Raw genomic sequence first — 22833 nt, 5'->3', positions numbered from 1 at the left:
TGCATTGTTTACAATACTGGCAAATATTTCATACAAATTAATGTAAAGAAAGCTGGGCTATCAGAACTATCCCTTTAAGGTGGTACCTTTACTCTGGCTGTTTGAACATAGATACATATTGCTGTCTGTTTACCCCATCTCCCTTTTTCTTTTCAGAATGGCAAGAGAGAGGTCCTGGTGAAATGGCTACCTTGCAAGAAATGGTCATTTGGGGGAGAGCCAGTAGGAGCTAGGCTCTGGTATTGAAAAGTGGTGATACATTCGCTATAATTGTAGCAGATTACATTATTCATGTGCGTTACACTTGTATATAGGGAGGCGAAGTTAACATCACCAATTATGGTTTGGTTTTTGAAAAATATAAACCATGCGGGTATTTTCCTCATTTCCCAAAAGCATGGAAGAACTAAGATGATGGTAAAATGCATCTTATGAAGCTTCTTCATATGGATTGTTCCTGAAGCATATATGACCTACTGTGACTTCTAGAATAATCACAGCCACACGTTCCAACAACAAACTAGAGACATAGGTCATTCTGATGACCCTCCCTCTTTTCTTGATCAGAGTGGATGCTGTTATAACACTATAACCATTATGCTGTTATAACATTACAACCATTAATTAGTAATGGTTTTGGAATGAGATGTTGTACAAGCAGGGGTCCACATATTTTTGGCAATATGGTGTAATTCTTTGACATCAGTTTTGGGGTCGTTTGAATGTTCACCCTGACTTAATGGCACAAGACATGGTTACATCACCCTTATAAAATGTTCCTGATATTCTGCTGCATATTCTATTCACGTTCAATTGACTTCTCCTGAGACTTCTGTGTGTGTCTGTCTTTCAGCAACAAGAAATGGGCAAACACCTGGGAACCAGAGGAACAGTTCCTGTCATAAGGCAGTGTCTGGTGGGGGGGGGGTCTTTAAAATGTATAAATGTTTTTTCATTTTATAAATAAAAATGAACTACAAAGCATAAATAACACTGTTTGGAACATGATTATCCCCAGTGCAGTGCTACCTCTTAGAACAGATTAAACAATTCCATTCTACTGTAAATCAGTGCCGATGTACACAAGTCATTTTCAGATTACAGTAACATTTATTTATTGTTATTTTTTTCTTGGCTGAAGGAATACCTTTTAATTAAATTTGATTTGGCAAATTGAAAATGACAATGTAATTTACATTAACATGACAACAGTAACAATGTGCAGCATCTATTTTGGTTGGGTGTTACATAATTTGAGATGCACAGACCATTAAACTGTTAATCTACGTACACTTGAAAAGGTGCATTGTCCGTACAAGCTTTTAAACCGACCACTTCTGTGATATTTTGGGTTGTACAGCACATCAGTGAAGTCATGCCTTTTATTGCTTATTATTTTTGTAAAGTAGGATATAAATCCAATTCCTGAAAGTAACCATACTAAGCCTACTCAAGAATACCCACAAGACAGTAGGTATCCAGTGATTTTAAAATTATTGAAGAGGTATCCAAAAAATGCCTACTCAAAGTTAACAATACTGACCCTCCGTACTGAAAGAACCATACTGCGGGGGGGAGTTCAGACACAACATCCACATATTTATGGGTTGCACTGATGAGATGAAAATGGAACAGTTCCTGTCTCAAGTGGGTGGGGCCTCTACACAGGCACTATCATTATTAATACTGTGAAATTGCTGGAAAGGTTTTAAACAAATGCTGGATCTACAGGTCAAAAAAACATTGTGTCTAAATATTCAGGACACCATAAACGTGTGAGATACAGTCCAACATTTACCTCAGTTTCTATGGTAAAGAAAATAACATTTGGCCAAAAGCTAAAAATCTCTCTTTGGGAGAGATCCTGATTGTTTCCATACTGGGGCAACTACTAGACTAGTGATTCTCATTTTTCTCTGATACTTCAGTATTCATCCTGTCATATGTTGTATGACATATGTATCACTCTGTTTTTATTTTATTTATTTATTTATGTACATTTGACCATAGTGACAAGCTGTACAATGTTTACGGGGCAAACTATTTCTCATTATTATGACACACAGTCACACACATACACCTTGGCATAGCGCAAGAGGAAGCGGTAAAGGACGGACATTGAAGCCCAGCGTCTGCTCGTCTCCATGGAGATAAGCTCCTCCCTCTCGTAGCCATTGTCGCAGATGTACAGGAAGTTGTTCACGCAGGATAGAGAGTGCCCCTGGGGAGGCGCAGGGGGGGGGCATAGGTTAGTGTGTAGTGTTTGAAAATACTGCAGTGTGAATAAAGAGGTGTGTGTGTGCTCTCCCCCTCTCACCTAGATGCTATGAGCATGGCTGTGGAGCCTATGAAATGCGGAGACTCCCTACAGACAGGTTTGTGAGACAGGTAGTGGTCTGTCAACTTCACTGACAGATTCAGCTCAAAGTTCTGGAGAGCAAGAGGGAGGGAGGGAGAGAGACAGTGGGTTGTATTAGTATAGCTATACACATTCACACAGGCAAAGACTCAACCACACAAACACAGCAACATTTACAGTAACACCATATTATCTGATTAGGGCTTAAAAGTTGGGTTTTGATTGCAGTATCACTTGAGGCCATAGCTGTATAGCTTGGTTCACTTAGAGAGGCCTTTGTGAACAATTTCGTCTTCTCAGATGTCTTTTACTGTTACAGTTAAAAACATAACAGCATGAGCTGAAAGGTTCTCTTGTCAAGACAATAAAAACGTTGTCAAACTCAATGATTGAAACGATGGGACAATATCTTTTTAGCATCTTGAACTATTGAACTTGGGTGGGGGTAGAACAGACTGGGGGGGGGGGGGGGGGGGGTACCAATACCTCTCTGGTACCAGGTCCATCTCCTGAAGCTCAGCTCACACATGTACCAGGCCAGGATCTGTGTGGCCATCCCCACACTCACACAAGTGAGAAGGACTTGGTTGGCAGTGTACCTACAGGAAGCGAGAAAGACTACTGAATGGTCTCTGCTAGGAATAATAACTCATAGAACAGAACAGACACTGTTTAATATGTGTGTGTGTGCAGGTGAGTATGAGAGATTGTGGTAGCACATATTATTCAGCCCTGGGGGGGGGCAAGGGCTCTGTCCCATAGAGAGTCTCATAAAGCAGCCCTCACCAGTAAAAGTTTTTAAAACAAAATAAATGTTTTACAACAGTGTAGGTGTGTACAGGTGTGTGTGGTGTCACTCACTCATCCACCAGCACTTTTCAGACGGACAGGCTGAGGACAACACCTCTCTGGTACCAGGTCCATCTCCTGAAGTCGGGGGCAGGGGTTGGGAGGATATCCTACGACTAGTCAAGATGAGATAAAATAGCCTTAGTATTAGGGTAAATGGGGAATGCTCTGTACCTGTAGACAGGTGATGTCATCACCAGACATCTAGTGTAGAAGTTGGTGGAGGCACGGATACCTGGGAGCATGGGCAAGGAGGATACAGGTCATACAGAAAAACAACAGATGATAGCCTACTTCAAGATTGTAACCTAGTACCATTTTTGTTGTTGCTAGCCAGTTAGCTACCTTGTCACTGATAATAAACATATAATGTCAAATACTGGACGTTTCTCATTCATTTAATGAAAATAATCGCAAGGGGAAATCATGGTTGATCTGGAAAGGCTTTGGAAAGGTATCATTCGCAATGCTTTATGGGATGGGTAGTTCCTTCTTTCTTAAAATAATTATGTACACAGTCTTGTGTACCCTTGCCTTTTTCCGTTTTTCCCAGTGTTTTTTTGGTCAGAATCAAATGTATTAAGGTCATGAGTCATCAGATCACCGGTTGGCTTGGTTCCAGGTTTAAAACAATTTATATAAGGATTTTCGGAAATGTCAATGGAGAAAATTAATGCGAAATGTACTTCCGGATCCGAAGTCCCCTCAAAAAAGGGGGGTCAACGATCAGCATGACCATATTATGACAGAACGGACATTGTAGGAGGTAACTGCCTCCAGCAGAGGGCAGTAATGCAGCATCAAGGACGCACGCTGCCGTTAAAACCAAAACAACAAGAAGAAGAAGTCGACGACGACGTGGTCTATTCCCGCGATACCAGGGAACGAGAAGTCGATCTAAGATGGCGGAGTCAGTAAACACACACCGTGCTGAAGCTTTCGAGTGATTATTAAGTTTACAACTGTGACAGAGGGCAAACATTACAGCAGTAATGCAACATCTGTAGTGATGGCAGAACGGTTAGAATAGTTACATCTCTGTATTTGGTTTCCTTTACTGCGGAAAACATCTCAACAGTCAACAAGGAGGACGGGAGACTCTGTGTCGGAGGTCAGTAGAAGCCTTTGTCTCAGCTCGCTGCCTCACTGTCTAACATGTTACTACTGACCACTTCTGTCTGCAGCGATAGGCTATTCTGACACTATACAATGTATATAACACTATACAATGTTGTTATATATATATATATATATATATATATATATATATATATATATATAACACTATAGAATGTTGGCGGAACTTGTTATCAGTTTATGTCCGTGTCGCCTGGTCTGGACGAGCACACGGAGGTACTGATGGCGCTTCTCCACTATGGAAGGCCATCAACGCAAATAACGTCTAGAAATCCCGTGTCCACACGTAGCGCCATTGTAGTAGATTTTGGCACACATAAACCGTATAAACTGTATAGTTTGCCTTTTGCTATAAGGACCCTCCTGACTATGGGGGCTAGGGGAGGGGAGGGTTTACAACCCTTTGTTAAAGCCATGTGTTCATCTCAAAATGGCTTCTTGTGTTCTGAGCCCTACCCCCTGACCTATAACCTGAAATGACATCATGTGACCTATAACCTAATGACATCATGTGGATCATCCTAGTTTTCGCACCTTGGGCTTTTCTACAGTAAAAGTGATGGGATATTATTTGAAACTGTATTTACACATCATTGTTTACAAATAGGGGAGTGGAGCCAGGGGGTGAGGCTCTCTTCACCTCAGCCAGCCCCTCACCACCAGCAGCAGCTGCTCTTGTAACTGTTCCTTTGTTTGATAAATAGTCTGAGAACTCAGAGGTTCTACTCGTGATCTGTTCCTAACAAGGTAACAAGGTAACAACACCATAAAGGAAATAAAGTCAACCTGGTTTGTCTTGATTTGCAAGGCGAACATGTCATCATTGTGTAACGTCCTGTCTGATAACATGTCATCATTGTGTAACGTCCTGTCTGATAACATGTCATCAAATTGCTCCAGACTGCTTGTTATCCCGGATGACATTGGCTGACTGCCAGTTTAGGACAGAATGCTTCAAAGCATAACAATCATATTATTATGACGTCATTAGGGCTGCAACTTACGATTATTTTGATAATCGATTAATCTGCCGATTATTTTTTCGATTAATCGGATACACACAAGATTTCTTATTTCAAATTTTATTTTATGTTTTCTAAATCAGCCAGGCCTATACATATACATGTGCAAAATGAATAAGTATTAATAACAAATAATATAAATAAAAAAGGCTTTGCTACATCAAATAGGTATAACAACAGGCCATGGACTATGGCGGTAGATTGTTTCAATAAAGTAGTTGAACTCTAGCTCAATACATGCATTGTTTTAGGTAATAACTTTGCTTAATGTAAAGGTCAGTAAACATAGTTAGCTGTAACCCTCCTCTATAGAAACATAGTTAGTGTAACCCTCCTCTATAGAAGCATAGTTAGTGTAACCCTCCTCTATAGAAACATAGTTAGTGTAACCCTCCTCTATAGAAACATAGTTAGCTGTAACCCTCCTCTATAGAAACATAGTTAGTGTAACCCTCCTCTATAGAAACATAGTTAGTGTAACCCTCCTCTATAGAAACATAGTTAGTATAACCCTCTATAGAAACATAGTTAGCTGTAACCCTCCTCAATAGAAACATAGTTAGTGTAACCCTCCTCTATAGAAACATAGTTAGTGTAACCCTCCTCTATAGAAACATAGTTAGCTGTAACCCTCCTCTATAGAAACATAGTTAGCTGTAACTAGGGGTGTAACGGATCACCTAACTCACGGATCGGATCGTGTCACGGATTTTGAGTCACGGATCGGATCATTTTTCGGATCAACACAAAACATATATTTTTTTAAATAAAAACAACATTTTCCTTGAATTCTGTAATAACACCACTTTTAATGTGTGAAACAAAAAAACAACATTCAAGATGTCAAAACTGATATACATATCACATATATATATAACATCTATATATAACAACATATATATATATAACAACATATATATATATATATATATATATATATATATATATATAACATCACTGCTGCAATCTGGTTGCCAAGTGAAACCTAACTTTACCTAAATAATAAAGTGAAATCCTTAAACATGGTAAGAAAAAAAAGTAAATAAAGCAAAGCAGCCTCAAGCTTATAACTTCATATTAATTTTCAAAAATATGAGGATGTCCACATTGTCTGGGGAGAGGGCAGACCTATTTGCAGTCACTATGTCTCCTGCTGTGGAGAACACCCTCTCGCTAGGAACTGAAGTAGCCGGCACAGCCAGGTAGCGTCTTGCCATCATGGCAACGTGAGGGTATTTATCCTCATTCCTTTTCCACCATGCCAGTGGATCACCATCCAGTGGAATGCTGCTTGCTACCTTGTAGGATGACACCTCCTCCTCAATGGTGTTGGCAAACGTCTGGGCTATGTCCATGCTGCTCACAAAGGTCTCCCCAAAAAGCTCCTGCATGGCTGACTTCTTTTGTGGAGGAGATGCCTCTGGCTCTGCGTCTTCTCCTGGCAGCTCTGTGGCTTGACCCTGCAGAAAAAAGGAATCGATCTATTAATCTAATCATTTATTTTCATATTTCATAGAACTATAATTGTAGCAATAACATACATTATTATCTAAATCCAAAATGGCATAGACTAAAATAATTGCAGTATTTATTATTTAAGTAATTAAATATTAGGTAAAAAAAACGTTTTAATATATATATATTTACCTTTTCTTCAGTGCCCATAATCTCAGTGATGAGATCGCTGTATGTCCTCTGACGTAGGGTAGGGTCTAGGTGAGACAGCGACTTGAACCTTGGGTCCAGTGCAGTAGATCGGTGAAGGTAGTCCTGTAGAGGGGGGTCAGTGTATCTGGGGCTCAGGTCCCCTCTAATGGCAGCCTTGACATCTCCAGTGATGTTGCTGTCTTGCTCATCTGGGGCCATGGATTGTAGAATCCTTGTTTTCAGAGGTAGGATCATGGACACAGATGGTGCTGTTTCAGTGCTCATCAGAGTTGTTATCATCTTTAGGGGTTTGAGCACTTGGAGGACCTCTTCTGCCACTTTCACGTCACCATCAGACAAGGTGACAATGTCTTTGACATTTCTTTTCAGGGTCTTGTCTGTCAGTGCAGAGTATACAGCTGCCTGCTGCTCCAGATAGCGCTCCATCATGTCATAGGTGGAGTTCCATCTTGTTGTGACATCCTGTATGAGCTTGTGGGTTGGTAGCTGTAGCATTTCTTGCTTGGTCTTAAGCAAATGAGCAGCTGTTGTGCTCCTGTGGAAATAGGAAACAACCTTCCTGATCCTCCCAAGGAGGCGGTCCATCCGGTTGACAGAGATTCCCCTTTGGGATGCTAAATTAATGGAATGTGCAAAGCACCCTATCTGTGGCCCCAGTCCAGCTTCTATCACTGCATTTGCTTGGTTCTTGGCATTATCTGTGGTGACTGGGATATTTATATTGGGTCTCTCTAGCTTCCACTCTGCTACTGCTCCTGTCAGGATCTGCGCAAGATTGGTACCTGTGTGACTCTCATAGAGTGCGCGCGTCTGCAGCACGGGACTGCGCATCTCCCACTCTGCTGCGATGAAGTGAGCCGTCACGGTCACGTAGCTTTGCGTTGCACGGGAGGTCCACCCGTCTGTGGTGAGGGCAACAGAGGATGCATTTGCTAATTCGCCGACAATTAGGATCCTCTCCTTTTCATAGAGGTCGGGCACAACCTTCTCACTGAAGTGGGGGCGCGAGGGGATTTTGTAACGTGGCTCAAGCACATTGATCATATTTTGAAACCCTCCGTTCTCCACAACGGAGTATGGCCTCATGTCTGCCGCGATAAACTTCCCAATTGAATTGGTAATGGCTTTACCCCGGTCTGAGTCTGCAGGAATCGTTTGTTTAAATGACGTTTGGAGAAGTTGTTGTTGCGGTACTTTTTTCTTGCCCCCCGTCATCAACACACCAGGGTGATGTCGCGTTAAATGTGTGGCCATGCTTGACGTATTGCCTGCCTCATAAGATTTCCGTGTGGCACAATGCCTACACACGGTAACTTTCTTATCAACCTCCCTCCTTCCATCATTATTATAAGTGACAGGGAAGCCAAAGTGCTCCCATACATGTGATTTCAATGACGAGGGAGGCCTTTCCAGTTCGCCAACGTTGCTAGCACTCGCCATACTTGTTACTGTGGATTCCCAGCTTCACGTGGAGGTGTGTGTTTACACAATCACCCAGGGTGCTTAGCGGGTGATATGACGTGATATAAGTGGGACAGAGATGAGTGAGTGAATGAATGTTGTTGTCAACTCAGTACGCATGCAGAGAGTGAGAATAAAGCGCAGTTTTTTTTATTTTATTTTATTTATTTTTTTTGCTATTGATCCGCGGTACACATGCGATCCGAACCGTGGAGGGCGATCCGAACGGATCACGGATTATCCGTGATCCGTTACACCCCTAGCTGTAACCCTCCTCTATAGAAACATAGTTAGTGTAACCCTCCTCTATAGAAACATAGTTAGCTGTAACTAGGGGTGTAACGGATCACCTTACTCACGGATCGGATCGTGTCACGGATTTTGAGTCACGGATCGGATCATTTTTCGGATCAACACAAAACATTTTTTTTTTTTTATAAAAACAACATTTTCCTTGAATTCTGTAAAAACACCACTTTTAATATGTGAAACAAAAAAACAACATTCAAGATGTCAAAACTGATATATATATATCACATATATATAACATCTATATATAACAATATATATAACAACATATATATATATAACATCACTGCTGCAATCTGGTTGCCAAGTGAAACCTAACTTTACCTAAATAATAAAGTGAAATCCTTTAAACATGGTAAGAAAAAAAAGTAAATAAAGCAAAGCAGCCTCAAGCTTATAACTTCATATTCATTTTCAAAAAGATGAGGATGTCCACATTGTCTGGGGAGAGGGCAGACCTATTTGCAGTCACTATGTCTCCTGCTGTGGAGAACACCCTCTCGCTAGGAACTGAAGTAGCCGGCACAGCCAGGTAACGTCTTGCCATCATGGCAACGTGAGGGTATTTATCCTCATTCCTTTTCCACCATGCCAGTGGATCACCATCCAGTGGAATGCTGCTTGCTACCTTGTAGGATGACACCTCCTCCTCAATGGTGTTGGCAAACGTCTGGACTATGTCCATGCTGCTCACAAAGGTCTCCCCAAAAAGCTCCTGCATGGCTGACTTCTTTTGTGGAGGAGATGCCTCTGGCTCTGCGTCTTCTCCTGGCAGCTCTGTGGCTTGACCCTGCAGAAAAAAGGAATCGATCTATTAATCTAACTAATCATTTATTTTCATATTTCATAGAACTATAATTGTAGCAATAACATACATTATTATCTAAATCCAAAATGGCATAGACTAAAAGAATTGCAGTATTTATTATTTAAGTAATTAAATATTAGGTAAAAAAAACGTTTTTATATATATATATTTACATTTTCTTCAGTGCCCATAATCTCAGTGATGAGATCGCTGTATGTCCTCTGACGTAGGGTAGGGTCTAGGTGAGACAGCGACTTGAACCTTGGGTCCAGTGCAGTAGATTGATGAAGGTAGTCCTGTAGAGGGGGGTCAGTGTATCTGGGGCTCAGGTCCCCTCTAATGGCAGCCTTGACATCTCCAGTGATGTTGCTGTCTTGCTCATCTGGGGCCATGGATTGTAGAATCCTTGTTTTCAGAGGTAGGATCATGGACACAGATGGTGCTGTTTCAGTGCTCATCAGAGTTGTTATCATCTTTAGGGGTTTGAGCACTTGGAGGACCTCTTCTGCCACTTTCACGTCACCATCAGACAAGGTGACAATGTCTTTGACATTTCTTTTCAGGGTCTTGTCTGTCAGTGCAGAGTATACAGCTGCCTGCTGCTCCAGATAGCGCTCCATCATGTCATAGGTGGAGTTCCATCTTGTTGTGACATCCTGTATGAGCTTGTGGGTTGGTAGCTGTAGCATTTCTTGCTTGGTCTTAAGCAAATGAGCGGCTGTTGTGCTCCTGTGGAAATAGGAAACAACCTTCCTGATCCTCCCAAGGAGGCGGTCCATCCGGTTGACAGAGATTCCCCTTTGGGATGCTAAATTAATGGAATGTGCAAAGCACCCTATCTGTGGCCCCAGTCCAGCTTCTATCACTGCATTTGCTTGGTTCTTGGCATTATCTGTGGTGACTGGGATATTTATATTGGGTCTCTCTAGCTTCCACTCTGCTACTGTTCCTGTCAGGATCTGCGCAAGATTGGTACCTGTGTGACTCTCATAGAGTGCGCGCGTCTGCAGCACGGGACTGCGCATCTCCCACTCTGCTCTGATGAAGTGAGCCGTCACGTAGCTTTGCGTTGCACGGGAGGTCCACCCGTCTGTGGTGAGGGCAACAGAGGATGCATTTGCTAATTCGCCGACAATTAGGATCCTCTCCTTTTCATAGAGGTCGGGCACAACCTTCTCACTGAAGTGGGGGCGCGAGGGGATTTTGTAACGTGGCTCAAGCACATTGATCATATTTTGAAACCCTCCGTTCTCCACAACGTAGTATGGCCTCATGTCTGCCGCGATAAACTTCCCAATTGAATTGGTAATGGCTTTAGCCCGGTCTGAGTCTGCAGGAATCGTTTGTTTAAATGACGTTTGGAGAAGTTGTTGAGCTACTTTTTTCTTGCCCCCCGTCATCAACACACCAGGGTGATGTCGCGTTAAATGTGTGGCCATGCTTGACGTATTGCCTGCCTCATAAGATTTCCGCGTGGCACAATGCCTACACACCGTAACTTTCTTATCGACCTCCCTCCTTCCATCATTATTATAAGTAACAGGGAAGCCAAAGTGCTCCCATACATGTGATTTCAATGACGAGGGAGGCCTTTCCAGTTCGCCAACGTTGCTAGCTAGGTACCCCGCCATAAACGCTGTTAGCTGATCCACCACCTAGCTTCTTTGGTCCTGCCAGCCATGCAGTTTCGGGTCGCTCATAGCCACTGCTAGCTTCAGCAATGTTTGAAGTGTCTGGGACATCTTTTTTCTTGAAAAATCCATCCATCTGTCGCTGTTTTCGTTTAATTTTTCGAAGAAGCTCTCTGGACTGCAGCTGCTCCCGCGTTAGCATTAGCATCCATTTTTTCTTCTCCCTTCTCACCGTCACGAGCTCAAATGACACTTGTCGGCCGATCTAACTCTTAACACTCACTTACAGGACTTCTGACACCATGTCGTGTTATTCTATTAAACATACACGTGAGTCCTTCTGTATTTCAATGTAAGTGTCTTTATTTTAACTCGCTCTGTAAGCTCTACAATACCGGTCTCTTGTTGTCTCGTCGTAACCTGCCCACCTGACCTGGGGGGTATTCCATCAACGTCGCTAAAGGAAAATCCTGGCTTATTTTTGATAACTCTCGCGAGACCCATCAGAATATGCCTGGATATTTTTAAGAACTCTCGCGAGATTTATCAGACTAAACCTGGATTTTCCCTTTAGCGATGTTGATGGAATACCCCCCTGATGTCACTACGGTGGCCTGTACACAATAACAATAATACCACAGTTCACATTTAGACCAATCAGGAGCCCTTGTGTCACGTCGTCAACTGAATGTCATTAATCTGATTTTGGATCAGCGGTTAGAGAGAGATGGGTGTGGATTTAGGTGCACTTTTAGTCAACATCCATTATAGCGCTGATCTAGGATCAGATATATTTTAATCAGCTAAAATGTTCAGATAATTTTTTTTTTTTTTTGAACTTTTTTTTTTTTGTGTGTGGACTGAATCAATTCGTGGCGGAGGAAATTCATTCGTGGCGGCCCGCCACCAATAAATGCATGTAGAGGAAACACTGGCTATGCTACACCCTCAAAACATTTTCATATCATTTAATAAACAGAGATTAATGGATTCAATAAATGTTTTTTATAAACATTTTCCTTATTTTCACTTCATAAAGGGATTTGGACGTCACGTCATTGGGCCAGTTGCTTTTGGTCCCTTGAAAAGGAGGGTGCCACGTATTAAAGAGCTGTAACATCTAAACCATTCCTCCAACTTGGATCTGGATACCCTCAAATTAATGAGGGTGTTTGACAGTCTGCACTTTAAGGCCATATTCATTCTATGACTATAACTTGAATATATTTTGGTAAACAACTAAAATAACAACAGTACTGTCAAAGAGTCCAAATGGACCTAACTGTAGCTTGGCTACTGTTTTCCAATTCTGGAAAAAGAAATGTTCAATGTTTTGATTACATTTCGTCACTGTTTTATTGTGATCATCTGTGTTGGTAGGATTCCCTGCACTGTGAACTGTCCATCTGGGCAGAGAGATGGAGGCTTCTGCTTACTCAGTGTCAGAGAGCCAGAGGACACACCTTGGGTCCCCTGATGCAGAGGCAGAAGGACATAACCACCGGAAGGACAATCTTATTAGGCTCCAGCCACCACCACCACCACCACCTCCCACCCACAGGGACCATCACTCTCCCAACATTAAAGAAGAGTACGACACACCGTGGGACAGGTTTCTACGGGACTTTATCAAAAACCAAAAGGCCAAAGATGAGATGCTCAGCAGAGAAACGTCAGGGTGTCACCTCTCTGAAGCAGCGAATGACATGGATAGTGACAGTGATGACATGGATAGTGACAGTAACGGCAGTTCAGAGGTCAAGACTGGAGGTCAGGAGGTCAAGATCGAAGAGTGCTATGGTAGGAATTCCTCTCAGCAAAGGCCAACCACAGGCCGCGCTAGAGCTGACCAATCACATCCTGAGTCAGGTGGTCACAAGAGCAGCTCAGTGATTGGATTACAGGAGCAGCGGAGAAGGACAGCGGCAGGGCAAACCTCTGAGCAAAGGAAACATAGTTGTGGTCATGAGGACATGCGCCAGTGCTACGTCCAGTGTGGGAAGAAACTAAACACGGCGGATATTGTGAAAATACAGCAGCGAATTAGAAGACCAGACCAACACCGTTGTGCTACAACTGATCAGTAAGTCACACATGCTGCTAACGCTAACACATGCTGCTAACCCCCAACACATGCTGCTAACCCCTAACACATGCTGCTAACCCTAACACATGCTGCTAACGCTAACTCATGCTGCTAACCCCTAACACATGCTGCTAACCCTAACACATGCTGCTAACGCTAACACGTGCTGCTAACCCTAACACATGCTGCTAACCCTAACACATGCTGCCAACGCTAACACGTGCTGCTAACCCTAACACATGCTGCCAACGCTAACACGTGCTGCTAACCCTAACACATGCTGCTAACGCTAACCCGTGCTGCTAACCCCTAACACATGCTGCTAACGCTAACACATGCTGCTAACGCTAACACATGCTGCCAACGCTAACACGTGCTGCTAACCCTAACACATGCTGCTAACGCTAACACATGCTGTGGATCCTGTCCACAAGTATCCTGTTCAATAATTCACCATAGGGTGCCAGGTGTACTGTATGCTAATGGTGGTCATTGAATTGATATGATGAGTCATACTGCAGGTGCATGACTATAATCATACTGCAGGTGCATAAGTCCATTTGTAATTGTATTAGCTCAGTATTTACACATTTCAACAGCAGCTTAACAGTTATTAAAGGGCAGTTGGTAATTAAACAGTTGGTAGTTAAAGGGCAGTAGGTAATTAAACATTTGGTAATTAAACAGTAGGTAATTAAACAGTTGGTAATTAAAGGGCAGTTGGTAATTAAACAGTTGGTAATTAAACAGTTGGTAGTTAAAGGGCAGAACTATAAGCACGTCTAACAGATGAATGTCATGTATGATAAGGCAGCAAGCTGGCTTGGAAGGGAGCTGCCAGTCAAGTGTGCAAAGGCCACGCCCACACAGCCTCAGAACTGTCTGACCAGGAAGTAGAGCCTAACTAGAAGATTATTTTCGTAGTTTATTATGTTTTAAAAATGTTCCTGGACACAAAATACAATTGGAACCATTTAATGTTTACTTTCCAGACCCTTTAATTACAGCAAATGCCATCAGTAATATTATTATTGCATTTGCAGGACGTGTCCTGTCAGTCTAGATGGGAGTTCAGTGAACTGTTTGTCTGTCATGTCTAATCGACCTGCGTTGTTTCTGCCTCCAGTGTTTCTAGCCGCAGGTCCTCTTCAGCTCATGTAACCATGGTAACCATGTCTTCCAGAGGAAGAGTGGAGATGAAAGACAGTGAGATGGATGGTAAGTCTTTGTTATTGGTGAGTGTCATTGCACTGTTGTAAAACGAATGCTGCCAGTGCAGTGTAAGTCAGTCAGTACCTGCATCGTCTGACAGTCCTGCTCTCTCCCGCTGTGTGGGGTTGATATATCAGGGCTAGTTCCCCAATCTAACCCAGTCCTGGACTACAGGACAGCCACATGTTAACACCGTTATCCCCAATCTAACCCAGTCCTGGGGGCCGTTCCACTAAAGTGGATTAGTATATCGGCAATTGAAATAAATCAGGCGATCAGGCAACTCGGGATTGGAATTCAAGCCTCAGGTGATTTATCGAACGAGGATCAGGCTTGTGTCATGAGTGTTCACAGAACACCGGCTTAGAAATCCTCGATATGGGCGCGTGCACGCAGACATAAAGAGCCCCGAAGAGTCGATCTGTCGAAATGAAGATACTCCACTCTGCAGGGGTCCTACATTTGCGCAGCATTCCGAATTATTGATCTTTATGAAGACGGAAAAATAAGATGTAAAATAGTGCAATACTGCCGCAATTAACAAGGCGAGGGAAATGGTTTGGCAAGACATTGCTGACCGATTAAATGCGTAGGTCATACTAGCCCCAGTTATTGTTATATGTTCATATTTTAATAAATGAATATTACTACCAGTGTTTCCTCCAGGAATTTTTACATTGGTGGCGGGCGCGCGATTTTTTTCCCGCGTGCACGCGCGCTCAAAACAACGACGTAATTTCAGCCAAAACTAGAGGATGGCCCAAAAAAATAATATGAAAATACAGAATATAAACTTGTGACTGACAGTCACATACACACACACAAAGATCATCAGCTATAATATAATACGAATTACAATAATTACAGAAGTAAAATCACAGTCAGATGGAGCATTCGGTAAACAGCTGAGTATCAGCTGAGTTAAAGAAAACAAACTCTTACCTTTGATGACACCCACATCAGCCCTGTTTTCCCGTACTTCTCCCGTGTGTCTCTTATTGTCTGTGTCTGCATGTTTTTCCAGCATGTAATTCCGTTGTCAATAAAAAAATCGTCTCCCCTTCTTTTCCCCTTGACAATACTGTGTCGTTGCTAAAGTGACGGCACATAAGAATCGTTTTTTTACTTGCTAATGTCTGCTGATACACCACCACAGCTAGCCGATGCTGATGGCTCTCCCGCTGTAGCTTATTTATGTATCCATCGATCTATCTATCTATCTATCACACTTTCAAAATATCTAGTTATCTATCACACAATCAAACTATCTATCGATCGATCACACTTTCAAATTATCAAATTATCTATCTATCACACAGTCAAACTATCTAATCTATCTATCTCGTGTGAAGTGGGAACTAATATTTCCTAAAAGACACATGAGGAACTGTCGTTCAGGGTTTAGTTTCCGCCTGTGAGCCTTTTTTGACGCGCGTCTTACTATAGCCTGTGTTTTAGCCTGGTCGCCAGGCTAATTATATCTGACTCAGAAGGAGCTCAACCAAGCAGCAAATTATTTGAGCCACATTGATGGCACCGAACGCAAGCTAACATTTTCGAGGCTTAGAACTTTATCGAGGCTTAGAACTTTATCGAGCTTCGTGGAATACCCCCCTGGACTACAGGACAGCCACATGTAAACACTTTTATCCAAAGTGACTTACTACATTTGTCTAAAGTAAGTGAATCAGTTTACAAAATTGGGGAATAAAACATAATAAAAACAGACAAGAGAGAAATATGATAGAAAATCAATTTTAGGAATAGCAACTGCCCTCTACTGCCCTCTACTGCCCTCTACTGCTCTCTACTGCCCCCTACTGCTCTACTGCTCTCTACTGCTCTCTACTGCTCTCTACTGCCCTCTACTGCCCTCTACTGCTCTCTACTACCCTCTACTGCTCTCTACTGCCCTCTACTGCCCTCTACTGCTCACTACTGCCCCCTACTGCTCTCTACTGCCCTCTACTGCTCTCTACTGCTCTCTACTGCTCTCTACTGCCCTCTACTGTCCTCTACGGCTCTCTACTGCTCTCTCCTCTCCTGCTCTCTACTGCCCTCTACTGTCCTCTACTGCCCTCTACTGTCCTCTACTGTCCTCTACTGTCCTCTACTGCCCTCTACTGCCCTCTACTGCCCTCTACTGCCCTCTACTGCGCTCTACTGCTCTCTACTGCACTCTACTACTACTACTAATAATAATACATTTATTTTATCAATGGAATAAAACATAATAAAAACAGACAAGAGAGAAATATGATAGAAAATCAATTTTAGGAATAGCAACTGCACTACTGCCCTCTACTGCCCTCTACTGCTCTCTACTGCCCCCTACTGCCCCCTACTGCTCTCTACTGCTCTCTACTGCTCTCTACTGCCCTCTACTGCCCTCTACTGCTCTCTACTGCTCTCTACTGCCCTATACTGCCCTCTACTGCTCTCTACTGCCCTCTACTGCCCCCTACTGCTCTCTACTGCCCTCTACTGCCCTCTACTGCCCTCTACTGCTCTCTACTGCCCTCTACTGCCCTCTGCTGTCCTCTACTGCTCTCTACTGCTCTCTACTGCCCTCTACTGCCCTCTACTGTCCTCTACGGCTCTCTACTGCTCTCTCCTCTCCTGCTCTCTACTGTCCTCTACTGTCCTCTACTGCCCTCTACTGCCCTCTACTGCTCTCTACTGCCCTCTACTGCGCTCTACTGCGCTCTACTGCACTCTACTGCTCTCTACTGCTCTCTACTGCTCTCTACTGCACTCTACTACTAATAATAATACATTTATTTTATAAGGCGCCTTTCATGGCACTCAAGGTCGCCGTACAACAACAAATTTAAAAACAGTTACAAAATACAAAATACATAGAAATATACAGTATAAAACATAGCTAGTAGCAGAGCAGCACGGGAACAGTAAATCAACAGGGATACGCCTGCGTAAACAGGTGGGTTTTGAGGTGGGTTTTGAAAGAGGAGATTGAATCAATGTTCCTGATGTCGGGGGGGAGGGAGTTCCAGAGGCGAGGGGCGGAGCGGCTGAAGGCTCTAAACCCCATGGTGGACAGACGGGCTGGGGGGGACGGTCAGGTTGATGGAGGAGGCCGACCTGAGGGACCGGGTGGGAATGTTGATGTGGAGGAGGTCGGACAGGTATGGAGGGGCGAGGTTATGGATGGCCTTGAAAGTATGGAGAAGGATTTTGTAATCGATGCGGTGTTTGATGGGGAGCCAGTGGAGTTGGTGTAGAATGGGGGTGATGTGACTGATGACAGGGGTTCTGGTGACAATACGGGCAGCAGCGTTCTGGACCAGTTGGATCTTGTGGAGCAGTTTGTGGGGAGACCAAAGAGAAGGGAGTTACAGTAATCTAGGCGGGAAGTGACGAGGGAGTGGACCAGGATTGCGGCGCTGTTGGGAGTGAGTGAAGGGCGGAGGCGGTTGATATTACAAAGATGGAAGTAAGCAGACCGGATGGTGTTGTTGACGTGGGAGTGGAATGAAAGGGTGCTGTCGAGGACGACACCCAGACTCTTAACCTGGGGGGAGGGGGAAACCAAGGAGTTGTCAATGTTGAGGGTGAAACTGGGGTGCTTGGTGAGTGTGGATTTGGAGCCAATGAGAATTACCTCTGTTTTATTACAAAAATTACTTAGTTTGAGGAAATTTGAAGTGAACCAGGATTTAAGTTCATGTAGACAGGCACAGAGGGAGGAGGGAGGGAGGGTGGAAGTGGGTTTGGAGGAAACGTAGAGCTGGGTGTCGTCCGCATAACAGTGGAAATGAATGTTGTATTTATGGAAAATCAGACCAAGTGGGAGGAGGTAGATGATGAAGAGGATAGGGCCAAGGACAGAGCCCTGGGGAACACCAGAGGAGAGGGGGGACGGATGGGATGTGAATGATTTTAACTGTATAAATTGAGTGCGGCCAGAGAGACAGGAATGGAACCAGTGTAGAGGGGTGTCAGATATACCAATGGAGGCTAAACGGTTAAGGAGGGTGGAGTGCGATATAGTATCAAAAGCGGCGCTCAGATCGAGTAGGATGAGGATGGATATGAGTCCGGAGTCAGCTGCCATCAGGAGGTCATTTGTGATTTTGAGGAGGGCTGTTTCTGTGCTGTGAAGGGGGCGGAAGCCAGACTGGAACTGTTCATAGAGGTTATTGTTTGAGAGATGAGTATGAATCTGTAAAGCCACCACTTTGTCCATGATTTTTGAAAGAAATGGCAGGTTGGAGATGGGACGGAGGTTATTGAAGATGTTGGGGTCTGAACCAGGTTTCTTCAGAATAGGTGTTATGGCTGCGGATTTGAGAGATGATGGGACAGAACCAGAGGTGAGGGAGGAATGGATGATTGCAGTTATCAGGGGCAGGAGAGAGGGGAGGGAGGCTATGACCAGGGAGGAGGGCAGGGGGTCAAGTTGGCAGGTGGATGGCTTGGATTTCCGGATGAGTTTAGATAAATCGGCAGCAGAGGGGAGATGGAAGCAGGAGAGAAGTACAGAGAGGGGGGGATGGGGAGATAGGGGAGATGGACAACTGGACATAAGAGGGGTCAGTTGCTGGTGGATGTTGGCTATTTTTGAGTTGAAAAATGACATCAGGGAGTTACAGTGGTCAGTGGAGTAGAAGTGTGGGGGAAGGGAGTCGGGGGGGCGGAGTGAGTAGTTGACCACTGAGAACAGGGCCCTGGTGTTCCCAGCACCAGCAGTGATTTTGTCTGTAAGATATTGGGATTTGGCTGAGGAGAGGGCGTCTTTGTAAAGGAGGATGTGGGCATGGTGCATCTGTTTGTGAACAGTGAGACCGGTTTTTCTTGAAAGCCGCTCCAGCTGACGTCCTTTGGCTTTCACTCTACTGTCACACAATTATTCAGAGCTTTGAACGAGATTATTAACACCCGAACAGCCATGGGTGGGGTCATTAACACTAGAACAGCCATGGGTGGGGTCATTAACACTAGAACAGCCACGGGTGGGGTCATTAACACTGGAACAGCCATGGGTGGGGTCATTTGACCTAGTGAGTAAAAATAAATTCTACCTTTGAAGTTAATCAAATTTCAGGACCCTCCTTTCATGACTTTTCCGAGATAAGTGCGTTCTACCTCCCAGTATCCTATCCATGTTCTAAATCTACCTCGTATAAAGCTATTTCTATAACAGGTTTTACCCCAGTTACATACGCAGTAGTGATAGGATAGTATATGTCTATGTACAGACAGTTATGAATGATAAACTGTACAGTAGGTCTCGCTATAGCTATCACAGCAAAGTACTTGCTGTAGCCTACATTTCATTATGTCTGTAATCCTCAACTGATTTTCATGGAACAACATGGAACAAATACAATTTTATTTATGATACAGTATATAATGTGTATAAAGTGTATTTATGATACAGTATATAATGTATATCAATTTTCAAATATTAGCATATTTATGACTATTATTTTTAAATAATGATAATTAACCTCTTCTGCATGTGCAGCCACTCCCCGTGATAATCTGACCGTAATCCTGTGTGGTGGTACGATGCTTGTAGGAGGTGCTCTCTGAGAGACATACTTAGATAGAGAACACTTTAATTCATATATTTGTATTCATTGCCTATTATCTTGTTAAATGTTGATATTTAATTTCTATATATTTTTTTCTTTCTTTATATCCTAATGCTGTATGTAAAGCACTTTGATGCAAGAATGACACTATTTACAGCGCTGTCAATTTTCAAATATTAGCATATTTATTATTTAAAGCACTATTATTTTAGCACTTTGAATTGCCCTTGTTGTATAAAATGTGCTATACAAATAAACTTGCCTATGTAACCCTGTATATGTTCCTATTCTTACAGACCAGCAGAGCTCCAACCCAGGTTCAGACAGCGAGCCCAGCCCCACCACACCAGGAAACCATCAACAACACAGGAGCTCGAGGCGGAAGAATCGCCTTAAAACACACCCACAGACTTACACCGGAGAGAAGACCTACCGCTGCCCACTGTGTGGGAAGAGTTTTAGTGGAGGAGGAGCCCTGAAGAAGCATCAGAGAATACACACCGGAGAGAAACCATACCACTGCTCCCAGTGTGGGAAGAGGTTCAATACAGCAGAATCCCTAAAGAAGCATCAGAGAATACACACAGGAGAGAAACCATACCACTGCTCCCAATGTGATAAGAGTTTCAGTGAAGCAGGAAGTCTGAAGATTCACCAGAGAATACACACAGGAGAGAAACCATACCACTGCTCCCAGTGTGGGAAGACTTTCAATCAAACAGGACATCTAACGATTCATCAGAGAACACACACGGGAGAGAAACCATACCACTGCTCCCAGTGTGATAAGAGTTTCAGTACAGCAGGACATCTAACGATTCATCAGAGAATACACACAGGAGGGAAACCATACCACTGCTCCCAGTGTGGGAAGACTTTCAATCAAGCAGGACATCTAACGATTCATCAGAAAACACACACAGGAGAGAAACCATACCACTGCTCCCAATGTGATAAGAGTTTCAGTGAAGCAGGAAGTCTGAAGATTCACCAGAGAATACACACAGGAGAGAAACCATACCACTGCTCCCAGTGTGGGAAGAAGTTCAATACAGCAGGAAATCTGAAGATTCATCATAGAACACACACCGGAGAGAAACCATACCACTGCTCCCAATGTGGGAAGAGTTTCAGTCAAGCCGGACAACTAACGATTCATCAGAGAACACACACAGGAGAGAAACCATACCACTGCTCCCAATGTGATAAGAGTTTCAGTGTAGCAGGAAGTCTGAAGATTCACCAGAGAATACACACAGGAGAGAAACCATACCACTGCTCCCAGTGTGGGAAGAAGTTCAATACAGCAGGAAATCTGAAGATTCATCAGAGAACACACACAGGAGAGTAGCCATACCACTGCTCCCAGTGTGAGAAGAGTTTTAGTGAAGGAGGAAGCCTGAAGATGCATCAGAGAACACACACAGGAGAGTAACCATACCACTGCTCTGGAAACGATCGTAGCTCTGATGTTATGATGTTATGAGTTATTTCAGGCATGTGAGCCGCACTGCCTATACTGTAATTCATGCGAAGTGAATGTGGCTCGTAATAAAATTATCGATGTTGTTATCAGCCGAGAAAATGAGTTAAGAAATGATTTTCTTTTACAACTTGAGTATAAGCATTTGCCTGGTTAGTAATCAAACGTTAAATCACCCTTCTCTGCCCTCTCCCGCTTCCAGACCAACGCCTACCCTATATTTTAGCACTTGGCTTAATTCAGCCGCATTTCTTTGAGCCGCTATTCACCTGCGTTCAATTTGAAGTATATTTGGTATTTATAGAAGGAAGCACGTACGCAATGTTAAACAAGCGCAGCTTGTTTTATAAATAATGCTTACGTCCGTTTAGAAAAATGTGCTAAAGTGAAAGTCAAAGATGACGTTCAAGTACCTTTTTATAATATATAAATGAGGCCCCAGGGGTGGCCAACCAGTTGGAGACTAAGAGCCCCAAAGAATTGTTTGGGTACCAGAAAGAGCCACATCATACATGCAGGCTCACAAAAGCTCTCACTTACACACATGCAATACATTTCCAATAGGCTATGAGACCAGTGGTGTCATTTCAGCAAAAGCCAAGGTATGGCAAGGTACAGAATAGGGGGGGTTGAGGGGGGGTTTCAAATCAGTTGTGCAATAGTCTATTTTGGTGAGTTGTTTCTATACAATTGACTTATATTACATTAAGGTAATGAATAAAGGGGACAGCTACAGTATGTAGGTAGTAATCTACATATTTCCTAGCAGGTGGACCTGGTTCAATCTCCTTAGAAACAAAACATTACAGATTTAGCTAATCTCAACTCTAAATCAACTGCACTGTTAAAACACTAGTATTATAAGAACTCACCTGTGTCCTGTACTTTGACCAAAAAAGATCCTTGTTATGTCCATTTTCCTTTTTCTCACTGGCATATTTGTGTTACAGCTCACCTATTACAAGTGAGACGATTGACAATATCAAAAACATGCTTGCACACACACATATGTGACGAGACGTCATCGAACTGCGAAACGGGCGCAAAGTGCAAAGGCTTCAAATTTGCATTTTTGCATTTTTACACCAAAAAATCTGATTTCGTTTTTTTGTCACCAGGCACAAGTTAAGGTTTTGAACTACCCACTCGTTATTTTTTCGAGCAGTTTTACGATAGTTAAATACGTGTACTTAGTCAACAAAATAAGCTTATTTTTCGCCTGAATGCTTCTGAGAACTTGGGGACGGGAA

At 43.2% G+C, this 22833-nt stretch overlaps 1 protein-coding gene across 1 annotated transcript; it reads right to left on the bottom strand.

Annotated features, from left to right (window-relative positions):
* Nucleotides 1-9199: 9199 nt before the first annotated feature.
* On the bottom strand, nucleotides 9200-11052 carry LOC308172458 (E3 SUMO-protein ligase ZBED1-like; the record flags this gene model as incomplete). The annotated part of the gene is made up of 2 exons (XM_080547362.1): nucleotides 9200-9595; nucleotides 9787-11052. 2 exons carry the CDS (start codon nucleotides 11050-11052, stop codon nucleotides 9200-9202), a joined length of 1662 nt encoding a protein of 553 aa, XP_080403488.1.
* Between the last annotated feature and the right edge of the window lie 11781 nt (nucleotides 11053-22833).

This window comes from Nansenia antarctica (genome assembly GCF_963989245.1).
Source record: "Nansenia antarctica genome assembly, chromosome: 17".
Classification (NCBI taxonomy): domain Eukaryota; kingdom Metazoa; phylum Chordata; class Actinopteri; order Argentiniformes; family Microstomatidae; genus Nansenia; species Nansenia antarctica.
Note: the sequence above shows the minus strand (reverse complement) of the source record. Positions and strands in the feature narration are given on the sequence as shown.